The sequence below is a fragment of the Pteronotus mesoamericanus genome, unplaced genomic scaffold (assembly GCF_021234165.1).
Source record: "Pteronotus mesoamericanus isolate MK-2021 breed Mesoamerican mustached bat unplaced genomic scaffold, CSHL_Meso_final contig_657, whole genome shotgun sequence".
In the NCBI taxonomy this organism is placed as follows: domain Eukaryota; kingdom Metazoa; phylum Chordata; class Mammalia; order Chiroptera; family Mormoopidae; genus Pteronotus; species Pteronotus mesoamericanus.
The window spans coordinates 20,324,085-20,349,617 of record NW_026555229.1 but is presented as its reverse complement, the minus strand read 5'-3'; the positions used below and the strand labels follow the sequence as shown (position 1 = coordinate 20,349,617).

Here is a 25,533-nt window from a genome sequence, read left to right as displayed (position 1 = left end):
CCCATCTTATGTGGCAGGGGGCAAGGCTCACTCGGGGAGGCCAGTCCCTTGTGCTGGAGATTCCTCAACTTTGCAAGAAGGAGGCTCAACCATGTGGCTTCCACTGCTCCTCCCTGCTGTCACGGAGAAAGGGAAAAGTCACCTGAGACTTTTGGCCTTATTTCTTCCACTTTCAATGCTAGCAAAGGTATTGGTGCATTAAAAATTATAAATCAGGCAGCAACCCGGTTCCAATAACTGGAAGTATTCAAGGGAAAGGACGAAATGTGAAGAAACTTAGCCAAAAAGACCACTGGATGCGGCCAGAGTCTGCCTTCCAAGGGACGGTGGCAGTTCCAAAAAGGACAGCTCACCGTCACGCACTTTCCTTAGTCTCCCCGATGCTTCCAGTCCAGCCCTTCTCTTCCTGCTGTGGCACGGCCTGGGCACAAGTGGCAAGAGAAATAAAGTTCTTTCAAAGGCTCAGGCACATCAGGCACCCAATGCACCGAGGTTGGGGACGAAGGCCCGTTTCCCTTTCAGGGGAGCCCTCCTGACCGTGAATGACCCAGAGAGGCGCCCACCCCTGTTCTAGGCTCAAAGCCCCGCTCCACAGCCCTGGGACACTCCCCCCGGCCACCAGCATCCACACAGCCAGCCAGGCTCCCACTGGCCCAGACGCTACAAATAAGCGAGCAACCACCGCGGACCCCAGCGGGCTCTCATGAAAACTTTAAGTAGTCTTTGGGAATGGTCCAGCTGTTTAAGGGGTCTGGGACCTACTCCTTGACTGTCATCAGCCACCCCCCACAGCCCCAGCACCCCAAGCAGAAGTCTGCCGCGTGAGGTCCAGTCTTAGTAGCCTCAGCCTCCAAGTACCGGTCTAGACTCAGACCCCAAACCTGTGACATCCCAGCCCCATGGCGGTGCATGCTGGAGGCGGTCCTCTGCTTCACCTTAAGATGGCCTGAGGGTCATGTCTGATCATTTCTTTGTCCCTGGAATGTCTAAAGTAACTACAAAGAGTCTACTTGCTGGGTAAAGGGATCCAGGCCCAAATTCGGAGGGGACCGCAGGAGGAAATCACCCTCTAGGCACATCGCCTGCACGCACCTGGGGGCCTGGCCTCACCCATCTGTGCCACTCACAGTGTGGCACCTTTACAGAGAGGCCAGGACAAGTGAACGCCATCAGGGCTGGATCCAGGGCGCACCCTTCCAGCGCCCCCCACTTCCAGCACCTTAATGCCCTGACCCAAAGGTCCCCACACTTCTGATGGGGTGGGGGCGCAGCAACAGGGAGACAAAGCAGAGCACAGAGCAGAAGACACTTCAGGCCAAGGCCAACAGCATGGCGAGCCCGCCCTGGCCAGCAGCTGGGGGGCGCGAAGGGAGCACCTGGAATACCGAGCTTCAGGTGAATGATCGAGGCCCGCCGCGCTGCTTGCCACATCAGGGCTTTTGATGTCAAGACTGGAATTTGGGCTCCGTAACTCTGGCCAAAGCACCGGTACCCAAGGCCCGAGAGGACAGCTGTCCCAGGTATGTAGGGACGTTGAGAGAGGACCAGGAGGCAGGCAGTTAACTAACCTGACACCGCGCAGCTGGAGACGTGCTGGTCCACCTTCAGGGAGGGCAAGGGGGATGATTTTTCATGAAGAAAAGCTCCCTTTGTGAGGCTGAAGGATGAGTTTGACATTACCGTGAGAGGTGCAGGAGGAGAGGGCTGGAGCAGCCGAGCGGGGAGGAGAGAGGAAGGCAGGCTGCATGGACAGGAGCCAGGATGGCAGAGAACCACGGCTCCCCCCTCGGCCGGCGAACCTGGACAACTGCCTTCCTGAGCATCAGGAGAGCCATCGATCTACACAGTCCCTAATGGGTAGTGAGGCCTGAAGTACGAAGGAGACGGCCTCCCATTGGCACGAGAGGCTGCAGGGGTGGGGGGCGCAGCCCAGGACCACGGTAAAGTCATCCTGCAAGACTCACTTTCTCCGTGTTCTCAGTGTGAGTGACTGCGTTCTGTCTGTCCCACTCCATCAAATTCCAAGGAAGCTTGTCAGCCACGGCTCCAACCGGAGGCTTGCTTCTGTGTCTGCTGCCTCCACGCCCCAGAGCGGCTCTGGGGCGTGGAGGCAGCAGACACAGAAGCAAGACTCCGCACATTCCAGAAAACCCTCATGCTAATAGGCAATGCGGCTGCAGATTCTAGGCTCTCAGGGGCCTGGTCACAGAGGAGTCTGTGCCACGAGGCTTCTCTGAGCCCTGCCGAGGGAAGGTGCAGGGAGGAGAGGGGCACCACCTGGCCGTGGCCCAAGCAGCAGGCAAGGTCTAAAATAAAGCTGAAGATCCACTGCACTTCTAAGGAAGAAGGGGACAGAACAGACCCAGCTTTGGTGTCAAACTTCCCACGACCAAAGGCTCTGGGACCCATTCTTGCTCAAATAAGCTGAATTCACAAGAAGCAACTGTATTTTTTAAAGGCTCCAAATTGAATGGGACAGGTTTACTCTCTGTCTTTTGCACAGAAATAAAGAAATAAAATTCAGGGGAGTTACATGTGGCCTATTTCTTTCCTCTTCATGAATAGAGGAGGAAGAGGAGGCGGAGCCGGAGCCTGGCCTGGATTTCCAGCCCACACTGGCACTTCCCCGAGCTGGCAGCCCCTCTCTTTCCGGTGCAGCCTCCCAGACGCTCAGAGTGGGAAAAGCTCTCCCGACGCCAGACCTCAGCCTGCAGCACAGTCCCTGTGTCCCTGGATCCCAAGCGAGGCACGGTTTGCAGGGGCTGGGCCAAGGCTGCGGCAGATGGCGCTGAAAAAGACTGAGCAGGTGAAGTGAAGAGGCAGAAAGACTGACCCACACAAGCCTAAGACTGTCTCACCCGATTAGCAACAAGCGTTTGGGGGCGCCCGGCCAGCTGGCCGCAAAGCCCTAGATGCGCTGTCAGTCACGCGCACGGCCCAGTTCTGCAGCTCAGCTCCGCTGGCCGAGGAGCTCTTCCCAGAACCACGTGACCGTGTTTAAAGGTGCCCGTCACCGGTTATCACGTCTCAGTCTCATTGGCCAGCATTGAATGCTTGGGTTTGGTCAGTATTGTTCCAGTTGACAGTCTTTGCTGACCTATTTTATGTATTAGGAAAAAAAGTTTCCAATCAATTATACTACACGATTTTTTTCCCCCCAGAAGTCTCCTGAATGCCCGGCATGTGTCTATTATTATCTTCAGGGGAACGGCTGACTGCTCAGTTCACAAAAACACTATTAACTTTCCTCTTGATAAGCATCTGGCTCCGGTCTTGACCTTCCCAGATTTCTCAGCTGGGTTCTCTTCCTGCTGCGACTGCTCTTGGTTGTTATGTCTGGAGAGACCACGGCAGTCCCAGCTCCCAAACGTTCCAGCCACAGGCAGCAGGCTGGGAAGCGAAGGGTCGGTTTATTAAGGGGTCTGGGACACACTCCTCAGCTGGCATCAGTCACACCCTCCCCCAACCCCCTGGCGGAGGAGGGACAGCCTGGGGTTTGGGGCAAAGGGACAAAACGGTAGAGGGACATGATATGACAGCAGCTCCATCCAAGAAGCACCCTGAGCCCATTCGCTGATAAGCACTAGGCTTGAGATAGGAGGAGGAGAAGGAGGGAAACTTGTAAAGTGAGACAAGCCAGAAAGAATCTGGCTCCAGGAAGAAGTAAGAAGAGAGCCTTGTGGCCCAAGACAAGCCACGTCCCCTCTGCGGGCCTCGGTTACCTCATCAGTAAGACGAGGGCAAGCTAGACCATTTCCGACATCCTTTCCAGCCCCCCAAAAGGCTGTATGATCTCATAAACCTGAGAACTGCATTTCCTGATCTTTCCCTCACAGCGTGCCCTTCCCATCAGGATAGAATATTCCATTTTCAATGCGGGCTTCCTGTGTCACGTGCTCCGATGTCGCCCCGCAGAGCAGGTTGGTGCGGCCTGCCTCATTGGTGGCGTTTCAAAGTGACTTTCGGGTTGGGGTCAGCATTCCCCACCCAGGAGAGGAGATCACACACAAGTGCAGCCTTCCGGTATCACACGGCAGAATGTTACTCGGTCACAAAGGGGGCTGAAGGACTGACACGTGATACACGACACAGACGAGTCTTAAAGACTCTGTGCTCGGAGAACGAAGCCAGTGACAAAGAGCCATGTACTGTTTGATACCATTTCTGTGGGATGTCTGGACACAGGGAAATCCAGCTGAGACAGACAGCAGATTAGTGGTTGCCTAGGGCTGGGCAGGGGTGGGGGGAGGCGGTAGGGAGCCACTGCTAATGGGTAGCGGGTTTCTTTTTGGAGGGATGAAAATATTCTAGAATTAGAGAGTGATAGCCATTGTAATTCTGCAAATATGTACAAACTCTGAATTGTACATTGTAAAAGGGTACGTTTTACGGTATGTGAATTATATCGCAATAAAACTGAACCAACAAAAGAAAAATTTCACATCCCTTGTTTCTCTTCACCTTGTTAACGTGGTTACTAGAAAACTGGATTTGATGTGCGTGGCTTGTGCTATCTTTCTGTCCGTGTGTACAAAACATTTGGATAAACGTATTCTTCATGTTTCCCAACAAACAGCAACAGTCAGGCCCCAGGGCATCCCCGGCAGAGCTGGCGTCCGGGAGGCCGCGAGCCCCGGGGGCTGGGCGGCCAGGGAGCCTGCTTCTCTGTCCAGGCCGTGCGTGTGACCCCGGGCCCTCACCTCATGCCCCCACCTCGTCCCAGCTCCTGGCCAGCCACAGGACCCCTCCTAGGTCAGGCAGCCTGTGACAACGACTCCATCCCCAGGTAAACCCAACATTTTAAAGTGCTCATTCCACCCCTGACGTTGCCTTTCCCCTAACAGCGATCAACGTGAGACGGAGAGTAACCTACAGACAGACCAGGCAATTTACTGACCCAGCAGAGGGACGGGTCACTGCCGTCCCCATACCGCTCTGTTTATCCTGAAGGATTTCTTCGGGGAGGCGGGGGGGATTTCTCTTTGGCCTCCCTAGCTTTCAGTGACCCGAGAGGGTGATAATTCCATAGCTGATGGCAATGAACATGGGTACAAAACTCCCAGAAATCCAGATCCTTCCATCAGTCATTGCACCTGTATCTATCCCAAGGGAATAAGCCTAGATACAGAAATAACCACGGACATGAACATGTTCAGCATTGTCTGCAACAGCGGCCATGGCGCAGGCAGACAGGAAAAGGGTGAGAGTTTGCCAGACGCTGCTGTGACGCTCGGGACAAAAAGGATGCAGCTGCCCGGAGGATGGTGGGATCACAGGCCTTTCTTCTTCTCTTTATTTTTTTAAAGGTTTTATTTATCCACTTTTAGAGAGAGAAGGGAGGGAGAAAAAGAGGGAGAGAAACATTGATGTGGGAGAGATACATAAATTGGTTCTCTCTCGCATGCCCCAAACCGGGGACCTGGCCTGCAACGTGCCGTGATGGGGGATTGAGCCGGCGACCTTTTCGGTTTGCAGGCCGGCACTCAATCCACCGAGCCACACCAGCCAGGGCTTCTCCTTATTTTTGATGTCATAATTAGACTCTATGTAGAACTTGAAAATCCTGATACAGGATGATACGTGATCAAATGTGCTGATGCATTTCCCTGGATGTCTAAACAATGGTAACAGAAATGACCCGAAAGGGCCGGCATGCCAAGAGGGAAAACGGAGCACTCCACCCAGAGAACTCTAACCACCGCCTGAAAGGCACCGAAGCATCTGAGCCCTGACTTACAATGACTTTTTTTTCCCTTCAGCAACATCCCCGTAATTATGGCTCAAGGGCATTAACATGTGCTTAGAATTCTAGAGGAGGAAGCAGGCACTGCACGGACAGTTTACAGGTCTTTCTCCAACCCACGGAGATCACTGGGGGAGGGGAAGAGTTTTCTTTCCGCCATTTCTTAATGGGGGACAAGTAAAAGTGCCCACTGTTTCTCAGCCTCAGGGGAAAATCATGCAGGTAAACCCTGGCCTCTGCCTTTGAGTGCCTCAGTTTCCCCATCTGTAAAGTGACGGGTTAGGCCATAGCAGCTCCAAGGACCATCCACACTCAGATAGGATTCTGTCCTTTGTACAAGCCAGTTGGTGGCCTTGGGGCCAGCCAGCCGTGCCTCCGCAGGGAAGGGGGTGTCCTTGTCCAGAAGATGCCAGGAGACATGAAAACAGGGAGTCGACGTGGCCAGAGATGGGCTGTGGAAGGCGAGAGCACAGTGAGAGTGTTCAGAGGCTGGAGGGCTATACCCCTGGCCAGTGAAAGGATCCCACGGGGGCGGACTACAAACGAGAGTATCCCGCAACCCAGAGAGGGTGCTGTCTGGATGGTCTCTAAGTCTGCCGTTCCGCCTACACCGGACTTCTGTGCTGCTGTCAGACTTCTCCTGGATCGTTCCCAGGGAAGCTGAACCACAGCGGGCTGCACTTCTCAAAGTCAACCATGTCCACCTGACAGAAAGGTCAAGCTAGTATCTAAGCAACCTCAACTCAGGCCATTTCTTGACCAGCAAATATTCGATCGAAACTGCAGAGAAACACGGAACACAGCCCGCAGGCCCCCGGTGAGCAGCAGGCGCCCCCTGCGACACGGGCGCAGACGCAGGGGTGCGGGCTGTGTAGCGGCTGGGGCCCTGCTGTTCTGAACCACAGCGTCTGCCCTGGGAGGGGATGGTGGTGGACTTGGCCTTTGGCGCTCCTACAACAGAGGGTCAGTGCTTGAGGACAATTCCGTCACTTGGCCAAGAGATACGATGTCTCAGTGGGACAGGGGAACGCGCCTAGAGGAGACCCATGTCCTGGTACCAGGAGACATCCTGCTTTCCCATCCTCCGTCCTCACTGTTCGGTGCTGGTTCCACCAGGAGTCCTGTGAGTATGGAATTGCCAATCGCAGACACTCACTCCTTACGACTGCAATGCTCCTGGTTGACAAAGCACTTTCACACCCATCTGACCCTCACAGTGTCCTTCTGAAGCCTCCTGGGCAGCCATATCACCCCCCTGTTGCAGATGAGGAAGCAGAGGCTGGAGGGAGATAGTTACTCATCCAAAAGGTCCAAGCGGGGCAAGACCCGGGTTTCCTAACACCACGGACCTTAACGGAGCCAGCAGGTCGGGGGTTCCTTGTTGACCCGGGAGACCTCAGCACCCCCTTCCCCGGAACTGACGGGCACGCAGGCAGAAAACCAGCGAGGCTACAGCGGACCCGAATAGCACTGCGAGTCCACCGGACCTAAGTGACGTCAACAGAACACTCCGCCCAACAACAGCAGAACGTTCTGCTGTTCACGTGGACTGTTAAACCAAGGAAGACCACATGCTGGACCACAAAACACGCTGTAACATCGAAGAACAGACACCATACAAAGTATGTTCTCAGACCACAAAGGGGCTGAACTCGCAATCAGTCACAGAGAGAACAGCTGGAAGGCCCCCAAATGCTTGGAGATTAAACAGCACGCTTCTAAGTAATGCTGGAGTCACAGAAGCCCCCGGAGCAGTAGGAGGAGGAGACAGACTGGGGTTGTGCCCTGGCTCTGCCTCCTGCTGCGGGGTAGCCTTGGACAGCTCGTTCACTTCCTGGGCCGCCATCCATTTCCTCCGCTGGGAAACCAGGGTAACGCCACGCCTCCAGGAGTCACGGTGAGGAAGGGACAAGGTGGGCCCACCACACGGTCAGCACCCAGCGGTGGCGGCTCTTCAGGCATTGTTCCGTCTAAGGCTGTCCTGGAGAATGCTGTCCCCCGCCCTCCCCGGCTAGCTCAGCCTGTGCCAGAGAGAGACAGCTGTGCTTGCTAAACGCTGAGTCCTCCCTCCTCCGTACCCAGTTGGCAGCCATCTGCCTGGGCAACCTCAACTAATAGAACTCCCCATGTCTACCCGTCCCCGCCGAGCGGTGCCTGCCACTTGGAAGGCTGGCACCACAGAGAGGGCTCCCCTGGGCACAGGGTGCACGCTGACTTGACTGCTGGGTGACGCACCGAAATCTGTCCAGAGAGGAGGAAAAAAAAAACCAAAAAAAAAAAACCCCAGCTCACTGCACAGGCAGGCCTACCATCTTCTCAAGATCTGATTGCACAACAAATTTTAAAAAGTTTCCCGAGGCCTGAAAATATTGCTCAAGGCTCTGACTCATGGAGATGAGCTTAGTCAAATTTGAAAATGATCAGAACGCCAGCCACAAGAGTATGCCCCCCGAGACCATCCCACGCCTCGGGAGGCAGGACTGTCTCCCGGTGAGGGACCAGCCGCTGTCACACGATGAAAAGTATTGTTATGAAACAGCCTTATTTGACGATTTTCCCTAGGAAAAAATTAATAGAGCATCCATGTACCCCCACACTATTTTTTGTTTCCCAGAGATATGACCCATCTTTCCTTGTGAGGAATTTCCAAAGCACGGAAACCAAACCCAGCACCGTTCCGGCAGGTCTTGGGGCTCCCATACAACTGCTATCTCCTGAGCATCGCCCACTCCAGGGAAGGTTAATGACATGACATTTGTAACATCCTAGGCATTCCAGACACTCAGGTCTTCATTCAAGAGAAGTCACGTATGTCCCACCTGAAACAGGCGGGGTTCAGAAGGTGACCAGCAAGGTGGTGTCTGCATGCCTCTGCCCGAAGAACCTCCTCTAACTTATTTAGTGACAAATCCAAGCCAGGCTCCAGGACACGCCCCCTGCACCCCTCTCCTCCTCCTGTAACCTGTATCCCCAGGGAGACGAGGCCATCACAGCTCTTCCTCCACCGAGCCGCCTCCTTGTGGGACGGCGAGGAGGGTGAGGACACCCGGCCAGCTCTGCTGATTGAGTAGCAGCGCAGTTCCTCACTCGCCACGTGATTAGGTGCTTCGTTCCTCCAACAACCCTCTGGACGCAGGGGTGATGGTCTATTGCTTTTGTTACTATTGTACTGATGAGGAAACTGAGACTTAGGGCGATTAAGTCACTCAGCCAGGAAGGGCTGCTGACTCCGTAAGCCCGGTCCTTGCCCGGTGTTCTGTGACCTGCTGCGAACGCAAGATAATGGGCCACCGAGCCTCACTCACCCCTGACTCCCTGTGGAGTCATCTATCATATGCCGATATGAAATATCCAGATATGATATTTCTGAGTACAGAGTAGGTGTTCAATAAATGCTCCAAATGAACCTAGAAATGAACCTTGGGACCTCACGTCACTGATCCCAGAAGCTGAGCTCTGCACCCTTGGGCAGCAGTAGATGGGCCTCTTTGCTGTCACTCATGTTGTCTGTCCTGCTGCATGTTGTTCTGGCTCGTGTCCGTCAGACACGCGACACCCAGCAGCCCCAGTTCTCCTGCCACCTCAGGGAGGCTTTTGGGAAAGCAATTGGGATGGCTACACGTCTCCGTTTCTCTTTGGTTTTCTTTCTTTCTTTCTTACTGGGACGGAGGGCAGGGACGGAGACATGTAGGAGGTCAGGAAGGCTCCCACCCCACAGACCCCCGCAGCCAGGCTCGGGGCATTGGGCTCCCTGGAGCTCCTCTCCTGGGCATAGGTTTGTCACCGCTGTGACCCTCCAGGGACTCACGGCGGCCGGCACCAAGCTGAACAAAGCACAAGGCCACCAGGCCCAAGGTGGGCCACGCGCATTCAATGACAACCTTGGCTTTAACCATCAATAATTTTAAAAAAGGAAATGAACTCCTAAAGAAGCCAGTCCAGCCTTTAAAACAGGGATGAGGTGACCACAATCCTCCAGAGACTGGTTTTCTTACAAGAGTCATAGGCCAGTCCAGCCAGAAGGGACCTCAGAGATCCTCTGGTCCGATGCCATTATGGCTGAGGCCGTGAGAGGTCAGGGGCCGGTCACCTGGTCAGGTAACAGCCGAGGAAGGAACAGCCGGGGGACCAGCTGCCGGTCCCCCCCCCACCCTAAGCTAGCCTTCCAAGGAACCCTCAGCCCCTGCCAAGCTTGATTTCTTCTTCACATTAAGCCTGACCAGAGCTATTTATTCACTTAAAATATCAGCTCATGGAAAGTCTGAGCGCTTGCTCCAAGGCACGGCACTGCATCCAGGATCACACAGCCCCACGTGGACTCGAGATCCAGCCCCGCAGCCCTGAGCCTGCCGGGCACCCGACCACGGTCAGCTCATGGCCCCCAGCACCCCTGCTTACTGACAGCACTTATTTTACATTCTAATGCAACCTATTTACAGCTCTCTGGATGGAACGAAGTTACTCAAATGCTTGGCTTTCGCTGTTAACTTGCTAATGTTATAATACCTTAATATCTTAACTCTTTAGCAAAACCAACATAGAATAAAAGAAGAAAGCCAGTTGTCCTGGCTCAGTGGCCCAGTTGGTTGGAGCCCGGACACCAAACGTTTGCGGGTTCAGTCCCCCGTCGGGGTGCATAGAGGAGGCAAACGATCAATGTTTCTCTCTCTCTCCCCTTCCCCTCTCTCCAAAATCAATAATAAACATATCCTCAGCTGAGGATTAAAAAAAAAAAGACAACCAACCCAGGCAAGCAATGCCTTATAAACTGTTCCTAAGACACCTAGGCCCGTGGTCCCTCACCTGGCGCGCCCAGCCAGCCCGCCCCTTCAGAGGCCTTCCCTCGTCGCACCGGGCGAGGCCAGCACGGGGCGTCCCTGGGCATGGAGACCCCTGGGCTCCTCTGGGCTGCCGGTTGGGGTCAGATGGGCTTTCCTGGAGTGTGTACAACGAGGACAAATGGCTTCTGATGTGCGGGAGTCTCTTTCAGGCCTCCTTCCTGGCTTCCTGTCCATTTTCAGCGAGGGGGGCCACAGGGACTCACGGAGGCCTGGCACAGGATGGGCACTGAACCCACCTCAGTTGTTAACTGCGCTGCTGTTAATTACGATGCCTTCCGTTTCTGGAATCTCCTGACCAGTACAGAGCTCTTGCTTTAAACTAAGCCAAACGGCTAACAGGGGAAGCTGACAGACCTGTGTTCCCTAGCGTAACCGGACACGTCCCTGTCCAAGCCCGCAGAGCAGCACGGATTTCTGAAATGGGCGATTTGCCTTTAGTTCCAGAACCGTGACTAGAGACGTCCCCTGGAGTCTTTGTTAAACAGCTCACAGATAAACATGCTCTTTTTTTGAAGGACGCCACATTCCACCTCCAAAGACCCACCCTGCCTCCAAAACGCCCGAGGCCTCTGGCCCTCGGGCACTGCCTTCCTCCCTTGTCCTTCCTCTTTGCGCCAGGCCGACCCCCCTGAGCACCTTGGAAACCACGGTCCTGCCTCCTGCCTCGGAAGCTCCTTCCTCACACCCTCGCACGGCTCTGGCTCTCCCAACCTCAAGCCTCCAGTCCAACAGGCACCTCCTTTGGAAGGCCTCCTATGCCCCGCCTCCCCCTGACCCCCCCCAAACAGCACTCCTGCCAACACTCTCAGCCAGAGCAGACGGCCAAGTCACCTCATTTAACAATGACATCAAGTGACCTGCGGGTGGGCAGGGCTGCAGCTGAATGAAGTCTTGGCTCCCAGGCCCCTATCCTCAGGGGCACCTCCGGAAAGTCAAGAGCACAGGGTTAGGGCAGGGGAGAGCGGGGTGGAAAAAGCAAAGCCTCCCATTAAAGGAAGGCTGGATGGCTGCGTGGCTCAAGCGCCTCCCGTGTCTTCATCCGTTCATCCATGCGTCATCCGCCCGCATGCCCGTCAGGCGCCTCCTCCAGGCAGGCAGGCAGACACACAGACAAAGAGCGCCAGACACGCTGCAGAGCTCAACAAATATTTGCAGAAAAAAAAGAGGGAAGGATGAGCACAGCGCTGCACCCTCTTGGTCTCCCTGTCCTTCCGAGGCCACCACACACCTCCCTCTGAGGCTGCCCACTCGCCGGCTCTCCAGGGAGCCTGCGGAGGGCCTGACCCACGGAAGAGGACCTGCTTCCCTCCTCACAGAGACTGGGAGTGGCTGCCAGCCTCGAAGCTGCTAAGGGACTCCACCTCGCTGGCAATAAATCAGGTGCCAGTTGCACAGGACCCCGGGCAGCAAGACTACAGCAGGAGCAGCGTCCCCACTGCTGTCCTCCCCAAATGTCCCCAAATGTAACAGTCAGTGCACCACCTTCCAAACAAGGCTTCGCTCAGGCTGCACCCTGCTCCAGCTGGGATGTATGCCACAGCCTTCTAGAATTGTCCTTCATCCTGCCTGCCCTCTCCTCCTCAGCTCTGGAGTTGAGGGCTGTGCTGGCTCTGAGCAGGCTGTCGGGGCTCAAACTCTGGCTGAGTGGCCCGGGGCACATCCTGCAACCTCGGTTCCTCTACCTGCAAAACAGGAACGACGGCAGCCGCTTCCGCCTCGTGAGGCTGTGAAGACCCGTGAGACCCCACACGCGTGTGCGGCACCTCCGGCACGAGAGCTGACGCACAGCGTGGGTACTGACAGGCGTGCATTTTCATGCCGGGACCCAGGCTCTGTGGGTCGCTCAGTCCTCTGGGGACAGCTCTCCTCCACGCCCGACGAGGCTGTGTCCTGAGGGTGGGCACCAGGCCCCCCTCCCCTGTGCTGGAGGACCGCAATGCCCTCTGCGCTCTCCTACACCTACACGCTCCGGCAACCTCCCCTCCATGTGAGCCAAACTGTGCCAGGTCCTAGTCACATTCCCACAGAGAAAATCCAGACCAGCCCCTCCGCTGGGGTCCCCTCGCCCCCTCTCCAGGCACGGCCCGCGGCAGGGAGGCAGAGTGTGGCTGCAGCCAGCGACACTGCCAAGCCCAGCTGGCCCATCCCTACAAGGCTGGACTGGCCGCAGCTGAACTCCACATTGTTTACCCACATGGTCTCTGCCCGGAGAGGAGACGCGTCCTTCTGGAAGGTCCGCAAGGGTTTCTCCACACTCGCGCCACCCCCCGCCCCAGCGCCACCAGGGACCTGGCTTGTTGACACAGAAAGGGCGCAATTCTTCCTCGTCCCCAACCCTCCCCCCACCTCCACCTCTTCAGATTTTGTGACCCAAAACCCCGTTCAGCTTACTCAGAAAGAACCACTTTCATTTTTCTGTAGTATTGGCTCGACACACTGAGCAGCAAGGCAAGCAGTGACGCCGCTGCGGCGTCTGCGTCGGCAAGCAAGAAGCCCGCCGCTCTCCAGGGAGAGCGCCTGGCACGGGACGGCAGCGCGGCTCCTTTCACATAAAAAGTTAAACAAAGTTGTCACAGGCAGGATCCCCAATAAAATGAACGTCTGGCTCATTTTAAAAGGGAAGGACTCGGATGCAGAAAGAGTACTGCAGAACGGAAAGCGACAGAAATGAGTCCTTGTGGTCGCAACGACTCCAGCGTGCCGGGAACAAGGCACTTACCTTTCCCAGTCCTGACCTTCTCTCCTCCCTTATGCTCACGTTCCTATCTTTGCCCCCGGTCCCCGTGTTGTGTGGTTCCCCGCAGCGCACCCAGCAGCCAGCCACCAGCACTGCAGGCCAGCATGCTGGGCACCCACCGGGGGAGGAATGGGCCCCAGTCTAGGCGCAAAGCTGGGCTCAGGGAGCCCGCGGCACACTGCCCGCAGTCGGTGCCCTTCTCTCCCGGCGAGCGGGTGCCCTGAACATCCCGCTACTACGCTTTCCTGCCCCTCAGTTTGCCTGTCTGTCCCGCGGGGAGCGGGTTAGGGCCGGGATAGGAAGACGTGGAAGCCCCCCGGAGCTAGGCTCGGACGGCGCGGGGTGGGGGACGCTGCGCGCAGGTACCTTGGCCGCAGGCCCCTCGCTGCAGGACGATGACCGGCGGCTGGCGCAGACTCTCGGAGCGGCGGCTGGCGGCGCGCAGCTGGCACAGGTTGGCGTAAGTTTTGGAGTCGCTGCCACACACCGGCTCGCTGCTGGCGCACACGCAGACGCCGGCCTGCGCGCGCCGCCGCACAGTGGCCGAGGCGGGAACCCCGAAGGGCACCACGCACAGCAGCCCCTCTCCACAGGGGCCCTCCTGCAGGCCGCACTCGGCACCCTCGGGCGCGCCGCACACTTCGCAGCAGCCGCACGCGTCGCGGACGCGGCCACCCTCGCAGTGCGCTGGCGGCGCGGAGCAGCGCGCTGCCTCACAGCGCTCCGGGCAGCCGGCGGGGACCAGCGGGGCGCGGCCAGCCCTGGGAAGCTGCGCCGAGACCTGCGCCGTGAGCAGCAGCAGCGGCAGCAGCAGCCACCGCGGGGGGAACGAGGGGTGCGCGGGCTGCATGGCGGCTCGGACGGCGGCGGCAGTGGGCTGGGCGCGGGCTGGAGAGCTGGAGAGCCTGAGAGCTGGAGAGCCGGAGAGCTGGAGAGCCGGAGAGCTGGAGAGCTGCAGAGCCGCTCCAAGAGAGCGCGGGAGGGACTAGGGACTCGGTGCGAGTGCGCGCAGCCGCCCGGCCCAGCCCATTGGCCTCGCGGCGGTGACGAGCTGCCTTGGGGACGGGCACGGCGCCCGGGAGGGGGGCCGGCCGGAGGGCGGGCGGGAGGGCGGGCGGCTGGACCTGGGACTGCCTGCGGCGGGGGCAAGGCAGGCACGCCTGGGCTCGCCGGCCGGGGCGGGGCGGGCGCGGGCCGCTTCCGCGGGCTCCGTCTCCCGGTCTACGGGTCCCACCTATTCGCCTTTTGTGGGGTTGCTCAGCACGACTAACCACCTTAAAACTAAAAGGAAACGCCGCAAAGGGCAACCTGCGGGGGCCCTTGAGTGACCTGGAAGCCCCCAAAGGTGGCTGAGCCGGGCGAGCTGCGGACTCGCCCCAGCCGTGGGGGCCGGGGGGCAGGTGGCCTTGCGCGGCGGTGGCGCCGCTGGCGAGCACCTCGCTGGAATTCACCCGCTGGCCCAGCACTCGCGACCGTGACCGTGGGCCCTGGGCAGCCATACAAAGAAGCCGGCGACCATGTGGCTGGCAGAAAGCCTGTGTCCCGACCCACGGTTAGGTGACAAAAAGCAAAGAGAAGTGATCAGAATATAGTAATTTGTGTCTGATTCCTTTTAAAGCTGTGGGTGGGATGCGTGGTTACACACACACAGAATCACCACGGAAGGAGACGGGAGAAGCTTGGAGCAGCTGAGGGAAGAGGGAGACTTTGGTGGGAGGGGGGCTTGTACTGGAAATTCCTCACCACATGCGTGATTATCTCTAAACATTATTGCTTTTAAATAAAATGGCTCCCCTTGGCACTTCCACTTGAGTATTTGGTGCATCCTTTGGAACAGAGGTGAGTCACAGGGAGGGGAAGGGACGGGGACCCTGGAGGTGGGTCCCCATACTTGGCCAGGCCCTCAGGCTGCAGCCTCCAGGCCACATGGAACAGATGGGACAAACTTGGGCCCAAGGACCCCAGAGGGGGCGGGTCACACATATGCTGCCCTGCCCACCCCATAGCACAGATATGCGAGGGCCCATGGGCCTGCAGAGTGGACCTTGGGGCACAGCAGGCATGGGAGGGGCGAGGGAGGCCTAAGGATTCTGCACTATTCTTCCCCAGTCTTTCCCTTGTGCACGCAATACTTTCCCAACAAAGTCATTTAAAATTCAAGTATTTATAACCCCCCTCAAAGCACCTCCCAAATGTGATCCACGTGAGCACCCTGGGACCCATAGCCGGAAGGCTCCTGGAGGTCTGGCAACCTGGGGCAGGAGAAAGACGTTGGGGTCCCCAATCCCCAGGGTAGCGTTTCCTAAAACCAGACCTCAACCTGGTGTGAAGGGAGGCCTTGACCTGGAAGTCATCTGGGGTTGGACACTGCAGAGGGGGCTCGACACGCCTGCTGAGCAGCGGGCCTCAGGTGCGTGACGGTGCAACGGGGGGGGGGGGGGGGGGGGGGCAGAGCGGGGCAGGGTGAGAGGGACAATCAGCAGGTAACAAAGCTCCCCCTGCAGTCCCGTAGGCAGGGACAATAAGCAGAAGGGTGGCAGTGAATAAATCGGTGAAAAATTCTTTTTGTCCAGCAGTCTTCTTTTACAGATGAGGAAACAGGGCAGAAAGGACTAGTGACCTCCCAGGTCTCACACACTAGTTAAGGGCGATGGGGCCAGGGCACCTTCCAAACAGTCTCTGCCTGAGAGTCCCCATCCTCCACCCCCACCACGTGGCAGAGTAAACTAGCTGGTTAAAGCAAAATGTGGCCCCAGCTTCCCCACTGGTTGCTGGGGCGGGGGGCGGCGGGGATGGGACGGTGTCCAACCTCTTTCCCCGTGACAGAGTAAGTCCCTGAGGGTCCCGCTGAGCTCCCATCGCCCCCTCACCCCATCCTCTCGTCTCACACACTTGACTCCACCAATGCAGAATTACCTGCATTTTCTGAAACAAACCACCCAGTGTAAAGTCCCTGCGCCGTGGCGCATGCTCTTCCCTCCTCCCTCCAGGGTGGGCCATATGACCTCGTGAAGCAGGCAGGAGCCCTGTGGTCTGATGGGCTTGGATTCCAAACCTCACTTCTGGCCATTAATTCTGTGGCCTTGGGCACACTGTTTAAGAACCTCAGGGACCTCCCCAGGAAAAGGGCAGCGACAGCACGTCAGCCTGGAGTGACGACTGTGAGGGCGTCTGTGGCACCGGGGCGACTCCCACGACACTCTTTCATGGCCCAGGAGAGACGGGCGGAATCGGCATGGCCAGTAAACCCACACCACAGAGGCCACGCGGCTCTTCGCCAGGGCGGGCGGATGGCGCATTCAGCCGCTGGGGCCGTGCCACTGGCAGCGGCGGCGGCGGCGGCAGCGTCATCGGCAGGAGTCAGCGGAGGGCGCAATGAAGGCCCCGCAGCACCTGAGAAGCAGCATTCTCAATGCCGAGGTTTCAGAAAGACCAGGATCGCGTCCCTGATCCTCTCCCAAGCACAGGTGCCACTCCGCCACCGCCCTGACAGTGACACGGGCCACCAAGACAAGGAGCTCGACAGAGGGGCCCCAGCAAGTCCTTTGACTGCGAGTCAGAGAAATTCAGCTCCCACTGGAAAGGGCCCTGACCTGTCCGCACAGGAGGGCGTTGTGTGGGAGCCCGCGTGTGTCCGTGGGAGCGCACACGCACAATGCGCAGAACACACAGAACGCACAGAACGCACCGCCGGAACCTGGTGTCACAGCCTGTTGCTGGTCTTCTAGCCCTAACGTCTCCACATCCACAAGTAGTGCTTTTGATCAGAAAGGGTTGTTCTCTCGCTCTTTCATGTCTTCCTCCTCTGATGCCATTTGTAAAGACAGTTTCTTAAAAGATGTCTTTTTCTGATACATTGTGAAAACTCATTTTCTACTCACCAAGTCTTGGCACAGATTCCTGGAGAGGATTTTTCCAGAGAAAACAGGGCAGTTCGGAAGCCACACAGGCAAGTTCCCCGCCGTTCTCTCTGCAGCCCCAACGTCCAGCCCTGAGGCTCTAATTTTGAACAAAGTCAAGTCTATTCCCGAATAATGAACAATGACACCCTATGGCTGCCAAAGTCGTGATTAAGAAAAGAGACTCCTGAACTAGAGCAGAGCGACCCTGTCTGTGCAGCCCAGGAGGAGAAAGGTCTCCCACTTGGGTCCTTTTTCCCCCCCCAAATGCATGAAGGACACAGAATGGTTGGGGACACGCATTGTCTTCCCTAATCCACAGGACCAAACCCTGGGGAGCCACAGCTGTGATCTAAATGAACTCTCTCTGCAGACTGACCCCTCCCCCACCCCGTAGTTTTCAGGACCTCTCAATTCCAACAAAATGAAATCCGAACTTCTTAACCTGGCACCCGGTGCCCACCCCACTGGGGGCGTTTAAGCCGTCCTTCAGGGCCGCGGGTGGGAGCAGGGTCCCTGTGGCAGGAGAGGCAGCTGGAGGGGAGGGCCAGGTGGGGAAGGGGGCCCTGGTGCCTTCCCAAGGGCTTTGGGCTGTGGTGCCGATTGGAAACCCCAGCAGGTTTCTGAGGCGGTGGGGCGGGGTGGGGGAGGGGGGTTGACAGAATCATCTTGCTGCAGGAGGGATGGTAGTTGGGAAAAAATAAAAATGGATTCAGTAACATACATTGTTAGAGGTGCGTTACTAGATTTTAGCGTAAGGAGCACTTTGAATTAACTGAAGATGCAGTTAATGTAACCCAGTGGGATAGGAAGTAAAAACAAAAAAAATTCCATCAGCTTTGTAACAATCCATTCATTTCAGCATGATGTCTTCCATGCAAACCCCTCCTTTAAAAATAGCACACATGGCAAGGGTGTTTAAATATTTTTGAAATCTTCTGAAGCACTTTAGAAATATAACATTTCTCGTGTGAAAATCACAAAATGTTCGTGTCTACTAATTAAAGACCCCTAAAAACCAGTCCCAGGCCTGGCTGCTGTTCTGCGTTTCCTTTCAATCTCTCAAGAGCTGTAAATCAGATCTTCCATTAATTTAGATTAACCTTCCTTTCAAATCAACTGCAGAAGACCAACAGTCTGCATTAATTGGCTCCCTCCAATATACTTGCTTTAGAAAATTAAAATTGCATGCCACGTGACCAAACTTGCACTCTCAAAGACCAGATAGTAGACACAGCTCGCACGAAACCCCAGGCAGCCGCCACCATGGACTGAATGACAGCCTGTCAGTGTCCTGTGAGTCACGGGGCAGCAAGGACGCTGAACAAGGTCACAGACAGAACATGCGGCCTGGTGGGCAGGGTTGTTGGACTTCGAAGTGATGAGCCGGGATTTTAAATATGCTTATAAAAGAGACTTTTTATAAAAGACAAGAAGGGTTTCAACTGTGGAGTCATTCCATTGTCTAATTGCACAGACGCTAAAGCAGGCACCAGGGACCCAAGTTCTGCAAGCGGTAAAAGGAATTCACTAAGTTTATTGGCCACAGGATCTCTAAGGCGCTTGGATATTAAAGTTTGACACCAACTTGACCTAGAAGGTCCAGATCCTTCCTCTACACACTGGCACTGTTATTTTCTTACATATACTGCCAAGTGTTTGGTTTGTTTAATCCCTAAACGAACGGGAACAATGTGAAATGCAAATTTGTGAGAACATCTTGATACAACTGAAAGATACAATTTTCCTCCAGACAGCTCTGAAGGCCTGGCCCCAGAGTCACCAATGGCTGGGGTGTCTGCCTCCATCGGTGTAACCCCAGACCCAGCCCAGAGCTCCAGGGACTGCCCTGGGGGCCTTCTACAGGCTTTGGGGTCCCCTCGCCCAGTCCCATTCCTCCACCCAGCACACCTTCCTGGTTCCTTTGTCTGGCACAGAATGGGTATGTTGGAGATACATGCTGACACTCTTGACTCACCAGCTGTAGAGAATATCTACCTTGAATTACTTGAAACAGAGGAGGGCTGAGTACCCCCTGGTCCTGCCTGGACCTCCCTGTGGTCCAAGATCCAAGACTGGTATGTCTCGAACCGAGCGTTGAATCCAAGCATCTGCGGGGCTGGCTCAGCTCCACCCTCTGGGTTCCGATTCAATAGGCCGGAGGCAGGTCCTCAGCACTCAGTTCTGTCTAGTTTCAGGTGCCTCCGCTGCTGTGGATGCTGGTCGGGAGACCCCACTTTGCGTAACAAGGCACGAAGTTGATGTGTGTCCCCTGTCTTGTCCCACAAGCCCTGGGAGGCATCGTGGAAGGGGGGGAGGGGCAAAGGGAAGGCTCAGAGGGGCTTCTGTGGGCACCGCAGCGCGAGTCCCAGGAGTGAGTGGCAGTCGGGGGCCAGCAGCCAGGAAGGGTAGAGACACCACCGGTGGGGTTTACTGAACAGGGAGGAACACGCGCTCCACTAGGGTTTTCATCAGGAAAGGGGCGCACTAGACTTGTGTGTTGGAAAGACCACCAGGATGCAGGGGAAGCTGGTCGGAGGGCCGGCCCTGCAGAAGGGGGCGGGGTCTAGAGGCAGGTGTTTGCCAGCAGGAGGGAGAGGGCTTGCATGCTAAATGGAGTTCAGCTGGGATTTTGGCAGCTGCCAGCATGGAGCGCAACAAAGAAACAGTTTGTCCCTCTGCCTGGAACCTGCTCCCTCTCCCCCCCACTCCAGGGTCAAGCACAGGCTCTGGGTTGCAGAAAGGAAGGGCACGTGTCCATTAAGCAGAAGAAACTCTGGCGGTCCCAGGAGACCAGAAGCCTTGCCTTTCCCCTCCTCCTCCTCAGCCGCAGTCATTCCTGGACGGACACTATGCCATGTGCTAAGGTGCAAGGGGCAGGGGGCAACGACAAAGGTGCTGTGCCCTCGCCAAGCCGATTGCCACCTGATCCAGGCTCAGGAGAGGAGTCTTTTCTAAAGCCCCACCCACCAAGGTGCCCCGGGGTCGGGGCACCCTGAAAACTCTGCTCTAATTGCTGATGACCCCAGGGAGCGCTCCCTTCTCTCTGTGTCACTGTCCTCCTGTGCCCGAAGAAGTGACGGAGATCCCGAATGTCCATTAGAGTCACCTGCGAGCTTCCTCCCCCTTCCTCCTCCCCCCACCCCCTTCCCACCTCCCGAATCACCACACTGCTGTCCAGGCCCAGGAGTCCTTTCTGTCTGTCTGTCTGTCTGTCTTTCCCCGCCCAGTCCCTTCCCCCGGAGCTATCAGCCTGCTCTCTGGCTGGGAGTCTGTTTCTAGTTTGCCTGCAGACAATAACCTGTGAGCTTTTTAAAAGTGCCTATACCCAGAAACTTCAGCAACACTTGAATAAATTCAGTAAATTATAATATTGAGTCAGTGTTGATTTTTTATTTTGATCATGTTCTGGGGTTGCCTAAGAGAAAGGTGGCGTCTTTTTTTTTTTTTTCAAAGAAAATACACCAAGTATTTAGAGGTAAAAGACCTCCGTGTTTCAACTTACTATTAAATGCTTCAGAGATGGAGACTGATTAAGCAAGTATGGCTAGCATTTGGGGAATCTGGGGTTAGGGTGAATGAGCGTTTTGTACTAGTTTTGCAACTCTTCTCTAAACTTAAAATGATTTTGAAATTTAAAAAAAAACTTTTTTAAAAGGAAAAAATAAATACCCCATCAATTGAAGCAAAAACTTAGAGGAGCCAGTAAGCACATGAAAAGATGCTCAACTTCCTTAGTCATCAATAACTCAAAACCACAGTGAGATACCACTTCACACCCATCAGGCTGGCTAGCGTCAGAAGATTGGGTGATAAGGAGAGATGACACAGTGCCGAGAAAGGGGGACCCTCCTGCATTGCTAAAGGGGATGAAAAGGGGTGCGGCTGCTTTGAAAAACAGACTGGCCATTTCTCAAATAATTAAACAGTGACCATGTGACCCAGCAATTCCCCTCCTAGGTACACACCCGAGAGAAACAAAAACATATAGCCACACAGAAACTTGTTCAAATGTTCCAAGGAGCATTATTCATCACAGCCAGAAGGCAGAAATAACCCAAACGTCCAGCCGATGTGCCATGTCTACACCATGGAATCTCATTCAGCCATAAAGAGAGTGAGTACTGGTCTGGGTCACAGCATCGGGCGAACCTGGAAAACGTCGCCCTCAGTGAGAGAAGCCAGGCACAAAAGGCCGCATCCGTATTACGTGACCCCATTCACGTGGCCCATCGGCACAGGGAGTTTTACGGAGAGAGGAGGGAACAGAGAGGCGACCCCTAAAGGGTAGGCGCTCTGTTCGAGGCGATGAAAAGGTCTTAAAATGCAGTGTGGTGAGAGTTGCCCCCTCTGTGAGTATGCTAAAAACCACCGAATCGTACACTTTTACGGGGTGAATTGCATGGTACTTGAATTAGAGCTCAATAAAGCTGCTTGGGAAAACAAAACAAAACCCTCTCGGAGGTATGACTGAGCATCCCTGGGGTCAGGGAGCCCAGGAACCCCGAGGGGCAGCAGGGCGGAGCCCTGCAGCCGGGCCATCGCTAGGTATTGCCAGTGCTGTGTGAGTCCATGTTCAAACCACGCCGCGCTGTCCCACGGCCGGGGTAGCCCCTGAGGGGCCCGGTGTTTGGTGGCGCCGGGAATCCCGTCTGTCAAACTCTCAGCCCTCACAGAGCCAGCCCACCTGTGCTCAGACGGCCCTCCCCACCGCCGGCCCCCCCACCGCCGGCACCCCCACCGCCGGCCTCCGGGGCTGGGCGTTGCCTGCAGGCCAGAGCCTGACGCCACGGGCTGGGCCGTGTGGCCGGCGGGCGCGGTCCCCTGCTGGCTGGGTTAGGCCTCGGAAGCCAGGTGCAGCCGTGACGTGAACACACGGTCATCTTGATTTTCATTCAGTTTCTCCCTCACATCGGTTCCACGCTGGATGTGACTTCCAGCGGCCGGCTCTCCGGGACTATGGTGACGAGGCACCAGCTGAGCTCCATCCCCCATGAATCACGGCCCAGGTACTTTTCCACCGGGCCCTCAGCCACAGCTGCCTCCAGCCATGGTCGCAGTCCTGCCAGCTCACGCTGCGGACAGCATCTCACCCCCGCCCTGCCCTCGCCACGCTTCTCGGGTGCAGTTCCTGGGTGCCCAAGCCTACTCCAGTGCCCGGCACCCAGGAATCAAAGGAACCCGCTAGTCCTTTAAAAAAAGAATAACCGTCACTTTTACAAATGAACCTGAAAGCCAAGCTCTTGCATTTGTACCAGCCTTCCTGCCACCAAGACCTGCAGCTTGATAGGAGGGGAGAGAGGAAGGACCGGAGCTCTCAGCCTCAGGAGGATGGAGCCCAACCGCTGTCTTCAAAGGGAGTTGGGGAAACCGTCACTAATGGCCCAGCCTCCCTGGTTTGAGATTGGAGAGGCAGCACAAGAACGACCGGGCGGGGGGCGGGGGCAGGCGGGGTGCTTAAACACTAAGCAAGAAATGCAGGACATAAAACTGGGTGCTGCCTGCCGCTGATTGCGCAGGAAAGTGACCATCAGACTCTGACCCGGACAGAGCACAGCCTGAGTGTTAGCAACACAGGAGCGCAGAAGAGGAGCCCAGCTCCCCGAACCTCCCCCACCTCATCCCCTCCTACCTACACATCCTCATGCCCCGGGAAGGCCCGCCCCTGAGGACAGGCGCCTGCCCTGCCACTGTGCCCCGGCCCTGGCCCAGAGCCCGGCGCACTGCGAGAACTCTGCACCTTTTACAGGAGTAAGACATGGAAGGAGGTGTTGGTCGTACCTGTCTATCTCCAGTGCAGTGTAGGATTTGTGAATCAAAATGTTCTGTCTCCTCATCTGAATTTCTAAGAAAATCTTTTATGCTAGAGATATTTGCTGAGCGTCTGTGGCGTGTGTCACTTAAGTTGGAGAAGTGGTTGCATGGGGTGTATCCGCCATTATCAGACAGAGGCTGCGTAACCCAGGGTGGAGGGCACAGCTGGGCGAGCTCACGCGGACGCAGCGCCTGACTGACCAGCCGCCTCTGGGCTGTAAACCGCTGAGCTTTTGTTATTGCACCATAGCCAGGCACGTCCCTTCAGACAGGCTTTGTCTGCCTGTAATAGAGGTGACTTTTGTGCTTCTGCCTCACTCCTGTCTCACACTCCAGAGTCTGTTACCGGACCAAAGGGGTCCGTCTGCCCGCGCGCACCAAAGCCCAGCACAACACGAACAGGGGTTAGCAGCCAAGAAAGGGTTTATTTTTTAGGAAGTGGCCCACGCCCAGAGACGCAGGTGAGCTAATGCTGAAGACCTGGCTTCTGGGGCAGGGGTTACACAGGGGAAAAGTCATCCATCATGATGACTAAGGGAGTCAGCGTTGAGGTCTCTACGGAGAGCTTGGAGCCAGGGTAGGGGGTCACCGGTCACTGCATCTGGTTTTGTAGCTTTTCTGGGCCGGGAGCTGAAACCCAGTGAGGCCTGGATGTTATCTCTTGTTTGAGGAGGAAACTGTCTCTGGAGCCAACAGACCCCGAGGCTTTGTTCCAAAGACTGTTTGATGCTCCTCAGAACCTCATTGTCCTGAGGGCTTCATGAACAAGGAGGTGGACGTGCAAGGGAGAGGGAGATGGGTGAGGCAGGGTGCCGGGTGAAGCCAGTTTGAACCAAAAGAAAGAGGGAAAGGTCAGACTAAAGAAATGAAGTTTCTACGCAGTTCCAAGTCCAGCAAAATCGCTTGTCCATAGGAAGCCCTTGAAAACTCTTGATTGGATTTAGTGAAGCACAGTACATCTTCTGCTGGGAGGGGAAAAAAAAAAACTGGCTGAACACAACCACACACATTCTGTGGCATTTATTGATGCCTGTTCTACCTTTACGCCAAAGGACAAGAATCAATCATAAGCCGAGCTCTGGAATATGTCAGCCCAAATCCCTGAACAACAAAGGCTCCTTTCCAGCGGGGATGGAACTGGTTCAAGGATCAGAAGCCGGCCTTCAGCGCGTGCTAGCTCCTCTTGTTGGGGGCTCTTCTGTCACCCGAAGTTAAGTTGTCTCCCCTGGCAGGGACCCAAACCCCGGGAGGGCGGAGTTGCAGGAGGCCAGGACTAGACTGCAGAGGGCCTTTGGAGGCCACAGGGGACAGCCCTTGTTCTAAGGACAATGGGAAACTGTCAGAGGTGGCCGCTCAGGGGAGTCGCAGTCGGGTGTTTTAAATGTGAAGAGAGATTGTAAAGAGATAGGAGAAACAGGGGTGGCATAGAAATTTCCTTAGAAAGTATAAATGACCGATGTTAACAAAAGAAAAAAAAAACTTTCCCAGGAGCGTAGAGACCAAATCACTGGCAGGGGGAAGTCAGGGGAGCTTCCGGGAGGACGCAGCGGGACCCACGGAGTCACGGGAGACAGGAAGGGGCTTCCAGAATGGACGGAGAGGGAGGCAAAGGGCGTCCGAACCACTCCCTTGCACCGAAGTACCCTGAGTGGACTGTTCTTGGTTCTACAGGTGAACACAGAAAGCCGCTTAAAGAATTCTTCATTTTCGACCCTGACCAGTGTGGCTCAGTGGCTTGGGCGTCGCTCTGTAAAGTGAAAGGTCCCCAGTTCAATTACCGGTCTGGGCACAGGCCGGGCGTTCAGGTTTGGCCCTGGTCAGGGCATGTCAGAGAAGCACCCAACTGATGTTTCTCTCTCCCTCCCTTTCTCCCTCCCTTCCCCTCTGTCTCAAAATAAATAAATAAAATCTTTTTTGTTTTTTTAAAGAATTTTCCACTTTCTACAAAAACTGTCAAGGGCATTGGTCCCGTGGTTCTCCAGTGTCCCTTGTGGCCCAATCCACACGACAAAAGCTGCTGAACATTTCATACCAAGAAGGTTCTCTTGCTCAAAAAAGGTGACAAGGTTGGGTGAACGGGGCCATGTACTACACCTGACACACTCATGGCCTGAAATTAAAAACTCTCTTCCTCCCAGCAGGCTCTGGCGGGAAGTCCTGTCCCAGGCTGGTGTTTTTCCCTGACAAAATCAATTTTTACCTTCACTGAGCCTGTCTTGTTGTCACCTGGCATCTGGATAACAATCCTTTGGAATGTTAGATTTCCTTTTTCCCGACCCCTCAAAGCACACGCACCCACGGGAGCCCCCTGGTCCCCTCACTGCTGTCACCATGCTAATTGTTGACTGTCACTATCCTGCACCCACCCACGGAAAAGAAGTACGTGTCTATCATCTACCTTTGTATCCAATCCCAGAGGCCCCCCTACCACCTCCACTGTGTCTCCTCCCATCTCCCTAATCTCTCGCCGATGGGTTGCATGTAACTGACTCATTCCTC

General features: G+C 55.8%; 1 protein-coding gene across 1 annotated transcript in view; it reads right to left on the bottom strand.

Annotated features, from left to right (window-relative positions):
* The window catches only part of HTRA1 (HtrA serine peptidase 1), a 46,643-nt gene extending 32,348 nt beyond the window's left edge, over nucleotides 1-14,295 (bottom strand). Inside the window, exon 1 of the mRNA XM_054581645.1 lies at nucleotides 13,688-14,295. Coding sequence (XP_054437620.1) covers nucleotides 13,688-14,171 — 484 coding nt within the window. The 5' untranslated portion in view covers nucleotides 14,172-14,295. The remainder of the gene's footprint in view (nucleotides 1-13,687) is intronic.
* Nucleotides 14,296-25,533: the final 11,238 nt, after the last annotated feature.